Below are 15,149 nucleotides of genomic sequence, written 5' to 3'. Positions count from 1 at the left end.
GCGTAAAGGTGAGGCCGCCTTGGCGGCTCCCCCTAAGAAGAAGGCTGCGCAGGACAGGGCTCTCTCCTCGCAGGTCGAGCGGCTGTCGGCTGAACTGGCTGAGATGAAGTCCATGTTTCAGGCTCGCCAGTTGGACAATGTGTCGGAGGATAGTGGGTCTTCTCGGACCATGCCTGTCCTTCCCCCTGAGGATGACGTCCTTTCACTGGCTGCTTCTGTATCTCTTTTTTCGGAGGACTGTGAGGATGCCGCCTCGCAGGTTTCCGTGGCGGGCTCTCGTGGTTCTGACCAGGGCTCGCTGGTTGAGGCTGAGGACAGTTCGATGCAGTCTGTCCTGCGGTTGGCACTACAGAGCCTCCAGGTGGAGGTGCCACAGCCAGATGCAGTTGCCCCGGGTAGTGCTTTTTTTTAGGCGTGGGCGGCCGCCTTCCACCTTTACCGTCCCGCCTTCTGAAGAGTATCTGACGGAATTACATGCATGCTGGAGGGAACCTACTGCCTTTGCTCGCCTTTCGGCCGATGGCAGAGCGTTGGCGGCTATGCAGGGTGCTGATCAGGCCGGGCTGGAGCACATGCCTGCGGTTGAGCCGGCCATTGCTTCCCTGATTGTCTCTCCCGAGGAGGCGCTGCGCCCGAATGTTCGTTGCCCACGACCCCAATGTCGTGTCACGGACGATCTGCTGACTAGGACCTATAATGCTGGCGCCCGTGCTGGTCGCATTGGGAACTCCTTGGCGCATTTGATGTTTGCCCTTTCTGCTTCATTGCCTGCGGGCGGCTCTCCTGCCAGTTCAGTTGGGTTTAGTGATGCTGCGCTGCAGGCATTTGCCCTTTTGACGCGGGAACTTGGCCGAATGATGTCTTTCTTGTGCCAGGCTCGTCGGCAGGTATGGCTGGCACAGTCACCCCTGACGGAGGCGTGCCGTAGAACTCTGCGGGGTGTTCCAGTGGAACCTGGAGTGCTTTTTGGGCCGGCTGCGCTGGAGGCGCTGGAGAGGACCATTCGTGCTCGTGAGACCCGCCAGCAGTTGTCTGGCCTTAATAGGGCCATGCCTCCTCCTCGTTTCGGGGGCCCGCCGCCTCCTCCCCATAGACCTCGGTTCTCGCCTCGGGCTTACCTTGTTGTTGACGGTTCTCGCCAGCCTGTGACCCGGCAGAGGCCGGACGGGGATTTTCGTGGCTCTTCCCGTGCGCCAGCGGGTCGGGCACAACCGATTGATCGTTCCCGTCGCGCCCCCAGGTTCCCACGGGGCCAGGGGGCTAGGAGATGAGGGTCTCCGGCCGGTAGTCGGATATTTCACCAGCGAGCAGCTCAGTTGCTGGGCTGCTCATGGCTTGGATCCATGGGTGGTTGCTACCTTGACCCAGGGGTACAAGCTGCAGTTCCGACGCCGGCCTCCTCTTTCACGTCGGGTCGCAATGACCATCATCAGCGACCCGGCAAAAGCGTTGGCACTGGATCAGGAGTTGTCTGTCCTCCTGGCCAAAGGTGCCATCGAGGAAGTGAATCCTCTGCGGCAACCCAGGGGTTTTTATTCTCCTTACTTCCTTGTTCCGAAAAAGACAGGCGGTTTTCGACCCATCTTGGATCTGCGGGGACTGAACCGGTTCTTGAAAGCGCTTCCGTTCCATATGTTGACCGCCGCAGAGGTTGTACAGTCAGTCCGCGAGGGGGAATGGTTCACTTCCATAGACCTCAAGGACGCCTATTTCCATGTCCCCATCTCGCCTCAGCACAGGCGATTCCTCCGGTTTGCGTATCGAGGGCGACACTGGCAGTTCAGAGTGCTCCCCTTCGGTCTCTCTCTCTCTCCGAGGGTGTTCACACGCTTTGTGACGGCAGCGCTGGTTCTGCCGTACATAGACGACTGGCTGGTTTGCGGCCCCTCTCGTGCGCTGGTGGCTCGACACACGTCCCTTCTTCTTTCACACGTGGCTCAGCTGGGGATAACTGTAAATCTGGAGAAGAGTTGTCTGATCCCCTCACAGACTGCGACATTCATAGGTATGACCCTGGATACGACCACCATGTTGGCTCGCCCCTCGCTTCCGCGGGTCAGCAATATCCTCCTTCTACTCAGTCGGTTCAGATTAGGGAGGTTGTTGCATTATGTCACGTTTCTACGCCTCCTGGGCATGCTGACTTCAGTGTCCCGTATTGTCCCTCTCGGGCTTCTCAATCTGCGGTCGTTTCAGAGATGGTTGAATGGTTTCCGTTTAGACCCCAAACTGCACAGGCGTCGGAAGCTTCGTGTGTCGTGGAGGTGCCTGTGTGCTCTTGTCCCATGGCGGAACGAGGCCTACATACTCAGCGGGGTACCCATGGGCATTGTCGTGTCACGCAGGGAGGTGGTAACGACGGATGCCTGCCGTACAGGCTGGGGCGCCGTGTGGCAGCACAGGGCGGCCCACGGTCTGTGGTCTCTAGGGGAGCGCAACGACCATGTCAATGTGCTCGAGCTCCGTGCGGTGCACCAGGGCTTACGGCGCCTTCTGCCTCATCTGAGGGGGAAGCATGTGCTCATTCGCTCAGACAACACAACCGCTGTGTATCATGTAAATCACCAGGGAGGCACCAGGTCCGCGGAGCTTCTGGCGGCTTCACGGAACCTCCTTACATGGGCTGCCTCTCGTCTGTCCAGCCTGCGGGCAGTGTACCTACCGGGGGTGTGGAACCGGTCTGCGGATTTCCTCTCCCGTCAGGGGTGTCCTCCGGGGGAGTGGCGCCTCCACCCAGAGGTGGTGCGGTCAATTTGGGGCATTTTTGGCGTAGCGGGGGTGGACCTTTTTGCCAGTCAGGACACGGCGCACTGTCCTCTGTGGTTTTCCCTGAGGGAGCCGGGCTCCCTCGGCCAGGATGCCTTTGCTCACCCCTGGCCTCGAACGTTGCTGTACGCCTTCCCGCCGATACCTCTGATTATGCCGACCCTTCAGAGGATTCTCCAAGAGGGTCACCTGGTGTTGTTGGTGGCCCCGTTTTGGCCGGCGCGGACGTGGTTTCCACTACTGTACAGTCTTTGCCACGGCCAGCCATGGTGCCTTCCCGACCGGGCGGATCTTCTCTCTCAGTTGGGCGGGAGGATCTGGCATCCCGCGCCGCATCGGCTGCAGCTGTGGGTGTGGCCACTGGGGGATCCGAGGGGTCTCTGACGGATATGTCGGATCCTGTCAGGAGGACCATCCTAAATGCCAGAGCGCCATCTACGCGGCGGATGTATTCCAACAGATGGACGCTGTTCTCTCGTTAGTGTGCTGCTCATGGTAAAGACCCTGTTTCTTGTTCGGTGTCTACTGTTTTGGAGTTTTTACAGTCACTTTTGGATAAGGGGCGCACTCCCTCCACTCTTAAGGTGTATGTCGCGGCAATATCATGTCACCATGTTCTTGTCGGCAATGCTCCTCTGGGGCGTCACAGTCTTGTGTCTCTCTTTCTTAGGGGTGCACGGAGATTACGTCCGCCGGTGGCCCCACGGACTCCACCTTGGGATCTACCATTTGTGCTGTCGGCTTTGGGGCTGCCTCCTTTTGAGCCGTCGGTTCGTGCTGACTTGCGGTGGGTATCTCTGAAGACTGCATTTTTGCTGGCCATTGCTTCAGCGAAGCGGGTTGGTGAGCTACATGCCCTGTCTGTTAGTGCCGAGTGCCTGAGGTGGGCTCCTGATGGCTCTGGGGTTACGTTGTGGCCTAACCCTGCCTTTCTCCCCAAGGTTTTGTCTCGTTTTCACTGCAATCAGCCTTTGCGGCTTGGGCGGTTGGAACCTTCACCCGGTGGGTCAGGTTCGGAGTTGTTGTGCCCTGTTAGGGCATTGAGGACGTATATTGCTGCCACAGCGGGTGTACGTAAGTCGGACCAGCTTTTTGTGTGTTTTGGTGGTGCTAGGCTGGGTTGTGCTCTCTCGAAGCAGCGCCTGTCCCACTGGATTGTGGAGGTGATTTCTCATGCTTACGAGGCTGGGAACCGTCCCCTGCCGTCTCCTGTTCGGTGCCACTCTACTAGGGGCGTCGCAACGTCATGGGCTGCCTTGCGGGGGATGCCTCTGGACGCCATTTGTGATGCTGCTTCGTGGTCATCTTCCACTACCTTCACCAGGTTCTATAGGGTGAATGTGGCGGGTTCTCAGTCTCTGGATGCTGTGCTTCTTCAGGGATCCTCTGAGTCCGCTTCCTGAGGTGTGTGGTCGGATTTCCTCGTGACTTGGCTGGTATTCGTCATTCAGTGCTTTCAGCACCGCCTCTGGCGGTCAGGAGGGATGAAATAGAACGAGAGTTACGTATGTAACTACGGTTCTATGAATCCCGGATGACCGCCAGAGATTCTCTGTCACTCGTGATCCTTGCGTTCGCGCGAGTGGAGTCTGCAGGAACAGAGCCTCGGAAGTCATCGGGCTATATAGCCTCTGATTGGTCATCCGAGGGTCACAAGTTTGTGACGTTGTTGGTATTCCTACTCGAACTGCGCATGCGCGAAGGGAACATTCAGTGCTTTCAGCACCGCCTCTGGCGGTCATCCGGGATTCATAGAACCGTAGTAACATACGTAACTCTCGATACGATGTTTTCTTCTGCTCTTTCGTCTTTTAAATAATTTGAAAAGAAACAGCGTTCGAAGCGTTCCTCGTAAATAAGGACGTTTTTGGAAAGGCTTCCTGCCGCTTGTAGCTGTGACATATCTAGCGTTGCTCTGATTAGTTGATGCCGTCTGTCAATCACGGCCACCAGGAAATCGCTGAGACCATGCTTGCTCCCAGACTATGTCTTTGAAATATTTATGAAAAAGCATGTAGTTTGGCAGGCCAGTCAAAACAGTACTATGGGCAAAATCAACTTGTTGTCATCTTGAAACCATGACAGAAATAGGCCAAATCCCAAAATCTCAGCCTGGCTCAAAGGCTAATATAGTCTAATATATCCTGCTACCCTACAAAAAACAGCAACAACAACAATGTCTGAAAAGGTTTACAATATGTTCTCATTATGTTTCAAGAAACCTTAGACGTGTGGCTGCAACAGTTGAGCTCTGAAGAGTGAGCAATGCTATGATAGATTTGCCGGAAGTGTCCAACTGATCTGCCGCGACTACAAACTATGCCACTCTTGCCATTTATAGCCCATGTGTGAACTGAGTGGGAAACGCTCTTTGTGCCGGGGAACAAAGGAGCCGCAGTTCTGGTCCGACTCACTTCACCCCAACAATGTAATGTTAACAGTCAGGCTGCGCAGCACTGCCTCGGGCCACTTCAGAACCGCGGGGATGCCTAATCAGAAGCAACACAAAACAATAATAGTTCAGTGTAGCACATACTAAACACTGCAACTGAAAAATAATATAATAACTCTATACTTGGGTTTACAACAGAACATTAAGCAGTCACAACCAAATCAACAGTGAGGCCTAAACCCTAGAGCTGACGGATGATTATGCAAAATAGTAAAAGCCGATGAGAAAATCAACTGCCAAAGTTTTTCTCCCACTCCAAAGACTTAAAATTCAATACCAGCAACTGTTTCTGTATCGGAACAACCCTGTACAATTATATGCATTATTCACTTGTTCTGACTCCTACGGTTTAGCTTGACAAACATCTGCCAATTTGCACCAATGGCTTCAACACCTGAACCACCAAGCAGTAAGAATTTGTCAGAGCTGGGACCAAATTACAATCTTCACCACCACCAAAATTAGAAGTCAATTAGCGCACTATATAAAGAGGGATATACCCCTACCCGAAACTCCTCCCACGGCCCTATGTAGCACCGGAGGGACTGTACTTCCCGATCTGTCGCGCAGCTTTTCCCTCCTCCTTAATGGAAAATGAGGGGAGTCAAATCCAAAAGATCAGCCAAAGGAAACTTGGATTTTACATAGAGCTGTTAAAATTAATCGCAAACAACAAGTATCATATGTTTGGAGCAAACACACTTCTGTATCTGAGCACACACATGACCTGAAAGACAACACACTTGTATACTACATAATGTAAGGCAGGAGTCTCCTATCTTTTCATATGATGAGCTATTTTTATGAAACAAAAACGACAACGAGCTACTTATGCATCAAAAAGACTTGTCTAATGATCCTATTTCAACAAAAAAATATTTAAATTTTTTCCTTATACTCTACTTTATGAACCTAAAAGTTTTGGCAAAGTTGCCCAAAGTAAAACACCTTTCAGCTGTTTGCTTCGGCTCTCTCACTTAACCTGTCCTCCTTCACCATTGTCTCAATCTGGCTCAGTCCGACCTCATCTCCAAAACCATCATGTGCATGCGCTGCCCCCAACATGAACTCATTCCGAAACTTCCCATCCCTGGCATGTCTTTGCGCGCTTGAAACATCGATCTTGAGTGCGTAAAAAAGCTTAGACTTCTTTGATGTACACTCCCTTCATCATTCCCCTTAGTTTCTGTCGTTCGGTGATAACAGGAAATTAATCAACCTAATCAACATGGTAAACACGCGGACTGTCGCGGCGCGCTGAGCACATGCGGTGGCTTCATTTGGTGAAAATATTTGACATAATTCAAAATAGCATGCCTTCCTTTCACAGCATGATGTAAACAACAAAGTGCATCTTAATTAGCCGACTAAAAATGTCTGCAATTTATCTTCCAAATTAAAGAGGTGAAAAGAAATAATCCATCAAGAACTTTTCTGCCATTTTTTTTGTATGAATAAGAATTTAGAGAGCGGAATCTAATAAGAAAATATGAAAAGTGAAACACTGACAGATCGGAGAACTTTTTAGCGAAGGGGGTGACAGTCGTTCACACTCTGGGGAGATATTTGGGATTTGCAAGTTTTCGGAGAGGTGAAAGTGTCACGGGGTAGAAGTATGACTAGTCTTTTTAAGAATATGAGGTATATCTAGTGAATAACGCAAATATAGAAAGCATCAAGCATAGAAAATTAAAGACAAAAACAAAACAGCCATAGCATCTTTGAAAAGAATAGGCATGCGGGTTGGTTGGGCAGGCTAGAGGTGAATGGGATTCAAAAGGTGCACCATGTCTGAGTTGTCCTTCTAAGCCCTGACGCATCAGAGATGAGAGTCACCAGGGAAAGGTGACACCAGAAACTCAACCGGTGTAGAATTTACAATTGCAGTGAGAACAGATAAAAACGAAAAATGCCACATCCGCTGTTTGTTTGCGAGTGTTTTTATCTGCTGAACCCCCATGGTTGAATGTGGATCACAGGGACACAATTTTCGCCTTTTGCAAAACACCTGATATTTAGTTTTAAACTGAATTGAGCTACAGCATGATGTTAATGACAAAGTTATATAATGACAAATAAAGCACTTTAACCACAACCTCAATATCTCTTGAATACATTCGGTGATATGATTGTGATTTCGAACACAAAAAACTAAAACAAATATATGAATAATACATAAAATATTTGTAATTATCTGCCGGTCTTTCCAAAGAGAATTTGATGACCTTCAACTGACAACTACAATCTTAAAGCATAGATAATTGAAGTCAAGGGGGACATAAAGGAATCATTCAAACTCTGTTTTTCAAATGCTTTAAAGCAGAACTAAGTAACTCATGCACCTAGAGTCCATAAGTGCCACTGCAGGTGTCGTAGCATGTTGCGTTTTTTACTCATTAATTGTCCGTGAGAGTAAATACTACTCTGACAGAAAAGACAAACGGAATGAGGGATATGACAATTTTTGCACTCAAACTTGGCTGTAAATACTGTTTAAGTGGCGCTAGCCGGTAGATAGCTTTGCCCGTTAGGCTGTTAGCTTCTTCTTCGTGATTCCATTAGTGTGTATTGCGCCTACGACCTGGAGCCAGGGGAGTTTCAATTGTGGTTTTCTGACACAGAGACACCAGGGGGATATGAAAGACCCCCCCAATCATCCCATTAACACTTGTATTACCCCCAAAGAGACTATGAAAAGGATTTAGCAAGCAACAAGCTACTTAGCACTGCTTTAAGAGCTGTCATTAAAATACAGATACTGCATACTACATGTGCAAGAAGGCTTCCCTACCCATCCACAAGGGTTTATGGAGAGAAAACCGCTGACTGTGTTTGGAGCCTAGTGATTTGCATTGATTTGTCTAAACAGTCATTACGTGTTAACAGACTCAGTCAATGATGCTGTGACGTGGTCAGCTCTTAACTCTAAATCCAATTCACCCAACAGTGTGGTTTATAAGCTGTTAATATTATATGTTTGTGTTGTATTAGGATTTAAAGGATTTGAGGATATAACAAGCAACAAATGCCTGGAAATCGGTTAATTTACTGAAAATCCAGTAAATTGGCAGTTCAACACCAGTTCCGACCAGTGCATGCATATAATCATGAGGTCCTCGAGCCAGACATTAAGACATCTGCAACTAATCATGTCTATCACGAGACTGAACTCTGATGGACAAGGTAAACCCTGAACCGCTGCTCGAACAGTTAAGTCCAGCTATTTGTGGTGAGAGACAAACAGTCCGGCATCTCCCTTACACATACATCTACCTTGTCCAAATATGAATGTCAGTGGGTGACTGGCGGTGGGCGAAGGACTACAGGTGCAGATTGGCACTGGCAGTCAAGCTTCCATTAGTCTATTGAGGGAAAGCTCACCACCACAGAGAGTGAAAACATTTCCATTTATTTATTTATGTCAGGAAATGACATTTCACAGTGAACACAAGTGAGTCAAAGCAATTCCACAGTTTGTGCCATGTTGTACCAACATCAACAAACTACTTAACATACAAAAAAACAATAAGCACCAATTTGGCCTGAAAGGGTGTGGGAAGTACAAAACTTATTTAATCTCACCCCCATTTCTCATCAATATTTAACTCAATGAGCTTCACTGTTCACTGCAAACTACGCTTATAATGAATACAACTTTCAAAGAGCTACATAAGATTTTGTTTAGTAAAAAGAGGAACAAGAATTCCTGTCTAAATGTGCCCACGGCCTCGTCAAATAAACACATAAAAGCCTGGTGTTACCTATAGATCCATTTGTATGCATCACTTCCCTAACATTTTTCACCTCTTCACTCTATTTATATCAGCGCTGCCTCCATCCATCCGTTAAATCGATAGCCACATTGCAGATTCTTCCCGTCAAGATTACAGTATGAATATTCTTCGCACATTTATCATGATGCAGAGATTTGGGCGAGAAACGCAACACACAAGCAAGCGGCTACGGTGGGCTCTGAATGGGATATAGGTGGAAATTTATGGTTAAGCGAGGTCCATAAAGCATTTCCTTATATCAGAATGTGACGCGGGGATATTTATCAGGCGCGGGTGCATGCAAACACACACATAAGCCAGCCCCTTCTCGTCTCCACTCTGCTGAAAAGGCATTCTATTAAAACAAGTAAAAGGTGCAGAGCTAGTCAGAATCTGAGCTATGAAGTCAGAGCAAATACAGTAAATTATGAAAATAGGCTGTGACACGCTCCTAAAACACAAAAAGACACTACTAAACAGTCTAGGGTGTTTTGGGGTAATTTATATCATTGCAAATATTGTCAAAATTGTAAAATATGTTTAGGCAATTCAAAATCAGCCATATAAAGAAAATCTTACTTTCAAAGCCATTCTAGCTTTCTGAAGATATTTTGAATTTCTGCAAAGCTTTGTAACTAAGATCCTCTGGTTATGAGATTCTACTGTAGAGCTGGGCTGTTGCAATACATTACTAGGACAATAAATAAGGCTGATAGGATTTGTACTGTGATTCCAAAATACAGCATGATTAAGTTTTGCAATGCTTTACTCGTAGCACAAGATGAGTTTCCAAAAGTTACAGTCAGACCCAGTGCATAGATGTATGGTACTGCCATAGATTGTAGAATAGCAATGGCCTAAGTGAGGGTGGCTCCCTCCATAGCATTCAGCGCGGGCTGACTAAAAAACCCGTTAATGGTAGCAATTTGGCTCATTGTTTTTATTTGAGCAAGCACCTATATTTAGAACAAAGACAAACACGTGGAGGTAAAATGACAAGCCTCAAATGCTGCGGCAAAAACCTTTCAATTGAAAGTCCACTACTGTAAGGAACTTCCGGAGTCTCAGCCCATTTCCTATTAAAGCAGAGCTTGCCCCTTGAGGCCATAAGCGCCACTGCAGGTGTCGTAGCATGTTGTGTTTTTTTTTCCTCATAAATTGTACATGAGAGTAAATACTACGATGATAGAAAAGACAGGGAGAGAGGGATATTGTACATCCAAATACACGATGGAGATCATTCTTTTTCACTCAAACTTGGCTGTAAATACTATTTAAGTGGCGCTAGCCGACAGTTAGCTTTGCACGTAAGCCTGCTAGCTTCTTCTTCGTGATTCCATTAGTGTGTAGTGGTGACTCCGACCCTAAGGCAGCAAAGTTGCCATTGTGGCTTTCTGGCCAGAGACACCAGGGGGAGATGAAAGACCCCCCAATCATCCCATCAACACTTGTATTACCCCCAGAGGGACAACGGAAGGGATTTATTAAGGTCAATAAGTTACATAGTACTGCTTTAAGCTTTAAGCTGCTAAAAACAATGCTACATTCATGAGTTTTCGTCTGTCCGGTCAAACTTCTTGAACACTTTGGGTCACTAGCAATGAATCACTGCAGCCTGATTATTTCACATGATATAAAATGCAGTGCAAGTAGTTTTGTAATATATGTTCTCAAAACAATACTACGTAGTTAGTATCACAACAAAAGCTTAAAACAAAAAATATTGGCATAACACTATTAAAGGCACCCATTCACAATCTCATTCATACTCCAGTGTAAGCAGATACTGGAGGCAAGGTGGGAGATGTGTCCCAAGAAATCTGTCAAGAATCGAGCAAATGTGGACAAGAGCGACTGCCGCACAGCCACCGGCTTGGTGTACAAGTGCTCCCATTCTCATTTGCTCCTTGGCGAGACCTGCTACAACACGAGGAGTGATCTTCTTCCGCCGGGTTGGAGGCGGAGCAGAGACGTCTTGCTCCGCTGTGCTTTCCCCTGACTCATTGGGCTCTTCTGGCTCCGACTCCCGAACATCAGGAGGAGCGACCGCAGGAGGAATAAAAGCCGGAGGAACAACTTCAGCACCCTGAGGAGCGGCAGCGGCAGGTGCTGTCCCTGGCCTGGAGCGTGGATTGGCCGACTTCGTGTGACTTTTCTTTGGTATAGCTAGCAACTGCATGTACGAAAATGTACTTTTCAGAGCAGCGTGATCCTATGAATTTTGAGTGTGAAAACAGTGATTCTGCACTACGAATGCCGTACGAATGCTCTCATGCTGAATTACGAAGCACTACTACTTCGCAACGGCCACCACTACGAAAGGACTCGCTCCGTTGTGAACTCCGCGAATAGAGGGTGAATCGTGAAGGGTGAATTTCTCCAGGAATATCACAAGCTGATACGTCACAAATGATCGTAACGCATCATGCCTATGTGTAAACCCAGCATAAGACCCTCACAACGGAAATATTTTTAATTTACCTCATATTTGAAGTGCACCAATCTGTGCCCTTAAGACCCTCCGACCACTCACTCACACAACACTCACTGAACTCACTCGCTTTCTAATGAAACAACGGTAATACGAAGAATGTGGAGACAATCTACAAACAAAGGAAAAAAATGTGAAAGTGTTGTGAAAATGGGCTTTGAGGCTATGACTCTCAACCAGCATAATGTACAGAAAATTGCCCCATGTGTAGTCATTTCTTGCATGTTTGGGTGCCTGTGTGTGTGTCTAGCACATACCCGCTATCAGTAAATAGGAACTCGATATGAGTCATGTAGACCTCCCACAGAGGAACACTGTAACGCTTTGCCAGAGACAGCGCAATTTTGTACACGCCATCATCCAGGGTTCTGAAATACATAAGAGGGGAGAGAAAACATAATGATAAGGTTGCATTTCATAAAGCAGGCAGCGCACTCCCACACACTTTCAACTATCCTTTTCAACCGTACAAGCCTCCATAGAATATAACTATTATACTGTCATAGTCAATCGAAGTGAAATGTGTACTCTGTTAGTCCGAGGATGGTCTCTTTCTTGTAGTCTGCGTCGGTGCTGAAGCGCGAAACGTCCACCCCTCGCCCCAGCCCTTGCAGGACCTGGGCCTGGGTGAAGTCCATAAGCCGCTCGTTGTACATATGCAACTGTTCAATCAGTCTCTGTATCTCCTCCGGCCAGCTCGAATACGAGGAGACGTGCTGTGTGACCAATCGGATCATCTCCTTTGGGTCGGCCTGTGAAAAGAAGAATAAGTGGCTCATAACAATGTTACAGCATGGCACATTACAGGGATCGCAGAGGGCTGGAAAGTGTATCATGCAATTTATACCCATTAATGTCCAATTTTCTGGACATTAAAACAAAAAAATCTTAAATTGGGCTTTTTTCTGATTTCAAACCACTGACCCACCAGTTCCATGTATAGATTATTTATTCTATTATGTACTGTGCTGAGGATGACAGGCCTTATTGCTTATTGAGTCATATTGGTGGTGGGAGGCACTGTGGCGCACCATTTAAGATGTGAAATGGCTTTGGTACTTGGAACGCTAGTTTGACCTGATGGAAAAATACAACTGTACATGATGTTTATGGAGGCCATTAGCAGAAGTGGCTCCAATTTTCCATGATAAAGAGTTGTGGCCTTAATACAGCCATAGGAAAATAATATTCTCACTTCAGGTGTGTGCCAAGAAAATGCAGCTAACAGTCTCTTGAACAGCAGCAGCTAGGCCTATGGGAAATAAGACAGTGAGGTACATCAATGATTGAGAGGTGAAGCCGGCTCCTCTCTCATCACATCTGCCTAATTAAATGCACTCCTAAATTTGAATTTTTGGCATCTTGTATGTTAACACCCAGCGGGATGATATGATTTATTAGTTGTTCTTATTTGCATATGATAATTACGGCTGCCGGAAAGGTTCGACTACAGTATGTGTGCCACTGTCTCAGATTAATTCTGCTTCCAGCTTTGTCATTAGACGTCCCCTCAACGTTAGCAGAGGCAAGAGTAACAAAACAGGCCAACAGGACAGAAGTGAGAACTGTTCAGGAAATGGCAAGGGGGAAAATGTGGATGCAGTTCGCCAGGAACAGTTGGTGTTTTGGTAGGTTTCTTCAGTTTATTTCTCATTAGATTACAGCTCATTAATATCGTCTTGCTTTTGAATCGGGTTAGCTCAAAATGAAGGCACCTTTTAGTCCATCCAACTGAAACAAAGAGAGCCAAATATTTTCTTAATTTCCCCCCAAATGATTCCCCATTTTTCACACATTTCTTGACATTGCAGATGAACCCAATATTGTAAATCACCTTTAATACATCTTCCAAACATTATTGTACTGTTTTCTGGTTCTCGATGACAGTGTAGGCATCGACAAAAGTATTGTATCTTAAACCAAGTATCGTTTAAGTACTGGTATCGAAAGGTTAAGTTACCCAGGCCTAGTTCAATATTCCAGAAATGTTGTGGCATTTTCAGATAAAACAAGAGCTTCCCTTTTCTAAATCACTGCAAGATAATAACAATGGCTTACAACTACTCACATATAGATTTTTACAACGATAAGGTGGGTGAGTGTCTTGACACAATGACAGGCTCCACCATATGGGGATATTTCCAGAATCTCATTTTGCATATTTTGAGTCTTTAAATGGCTAATTTTCTTCTTTTATGGGCTTAATTAAGTGCGTTGAAAGACACTTGCTCGTGACGCTCCTGTTTGGACAGAGATGAGCTGAAAATGGGGGGTGGGTTATAGGATTTGTCACTGGAAAGCCAAGAATGACACAAAAGTAGAAGACAGTGCAAAGCCGGTTGAAGAACAGCCTGAACAGTGATGGACAGGCCGATGTTTGAAGAACTTTATTGAAACAAGGCTTTTATGATGAAATGCTGTTTGCACACTCTCGCTGTCATTCAACTCCAGTGCCTTGTCCTTTTGACGATTCAAATTCCACCAATGTCATTTTTTAAACTTTTATCCGTTCATTCTTTCTTGGGCTTAGTAAAGAATATTAAAAATCCTTCATTTTTAATTAACTTTCAGTGCCAATCCCAATTGTCTCCAAATTGCTATCACACTTCTCTTCAATTAAATACACCGCACATGGCAATTCCTTCAGCTATTATCTATGTCAATGTTAAAAGTGCATAAGAGCTATGTAATCAAACAACTAGATCAAGCCTTAATTTCGATAGTTGGAAGCCAGCCCTCTCTTTTCAGCGCTTTGCTTCACAGCAGTGACGCACTTTACCCCGTGACGCTGTTTATGAGGTAGCTTTGTACAAATAAAGTCTTTTCAACCCCATGTGCACTTTCATTTTCAGTCAAACTTCCAATGCTTTTATATTTGAGCAGCAAGCCTTAGCTTGTAAAATGTTTTTGGCAGCTTCCCAAGCTGCATGGTTCAATACAATGTAATAACTCTTGGAGCTAGCCAACTTACTATTGAGATTAGCCCAAGTCTGGTTTAATCTATATTTTTGTGATTTTCATGGAAGCAAACTCTACGCAGTCAAAAACTGTGTATTAAACTTCCATTCTGCACTCACAAAAATAATTTACTAACTACTAAAAACTGCATTTAAATGAAGTGTGCTCTGAGCCCCGATAGTGTTGTTGGGTCCTAAGGCATGACATGTCACCCACATTGATCGCTTGAGTAGTCAAGTTATAGCATCAAGTTGGTTGAGAAAACATACAGTTTTATTTAACCTCGTAACCCCCGCCTTAACAGAGTGCATTTTCTCCAGTTCAGCCTTACCCAAATTCACAAGCTCATAGCCAATAGGTCTCATTTGAAAGCGAAGACCTACAAAATTCATCTAAATGGAGCTTTTTCTTCACGTTGTTTCATCGCTTTTTGTCACTATTTACTATCTACTTTTTCTCACTTTTTTGTTTTCATCACCTTTTTCGTCAAATTTTTGTTGCATTTTTATTCTCGTTTTCGCATTATTCTTTTTTTAGTTCCTATTTTGACACTTCAAGAAACTTAGCTTTGGGTAAAGCCAAACTGGAGAAAATGTGCTTGGTTCAAGTGGGGGTTAATAAGAGGCTAAAAACAAACAAAAAAACAGTAAATGTATAAAGTACTGAGCAAAGAAAGGTCGCCACCTGGATTTAACTGTTATGATCTGGT

The 15,149-nt window shown here is 46.1% G+C and overlaps 1 protein-coding gene across 1 annotated transcript in view; it reads right to left on the bottom strand.

Moving 5' to 3' along the window:
• nbas (NBAS subunit of NRZ tethering complex) overlaps positions 1–15,149 on the bottom strand; it is a 189,008-nt gene that overhangs the window by 80,057 nt on the left and 93,802 nt on the right. The window contains exons 42-43 of the mRNA XM_079571869.1: positions 12,011–12,234; positions 11,740–11,850 (exon numbers count right to left, since the gene is read on the bottom strand). Of these exons, the coding sequence (XP_079427995.1) occupies positions 11,740–11,850; positions 12,011–12,234 (335 nt within the window). The remainder of the gene's footprint in view (positions 1–11,739; positions 11,851–12,010; positions 12,235–15,149) is intronic.

The sequence above is a fragment of the Gobius niger genome (genome assembly GCF_951799975.1).
Source record: "Gobius niger genome assembly, chromosome: 15".
Taxonomy (NCBI): domain Eukaryota; kingdom Metazoa; phylum Chordata; class Actinopteri; order Gobiiformes; family Gobiidae; genus Gobius; species Gobius niger.
The sequence above is the reverse complement of the archived record's forward strand: the minus strand, read 5'-3'. Positions and strand labels throughout refer to the sequence as shown.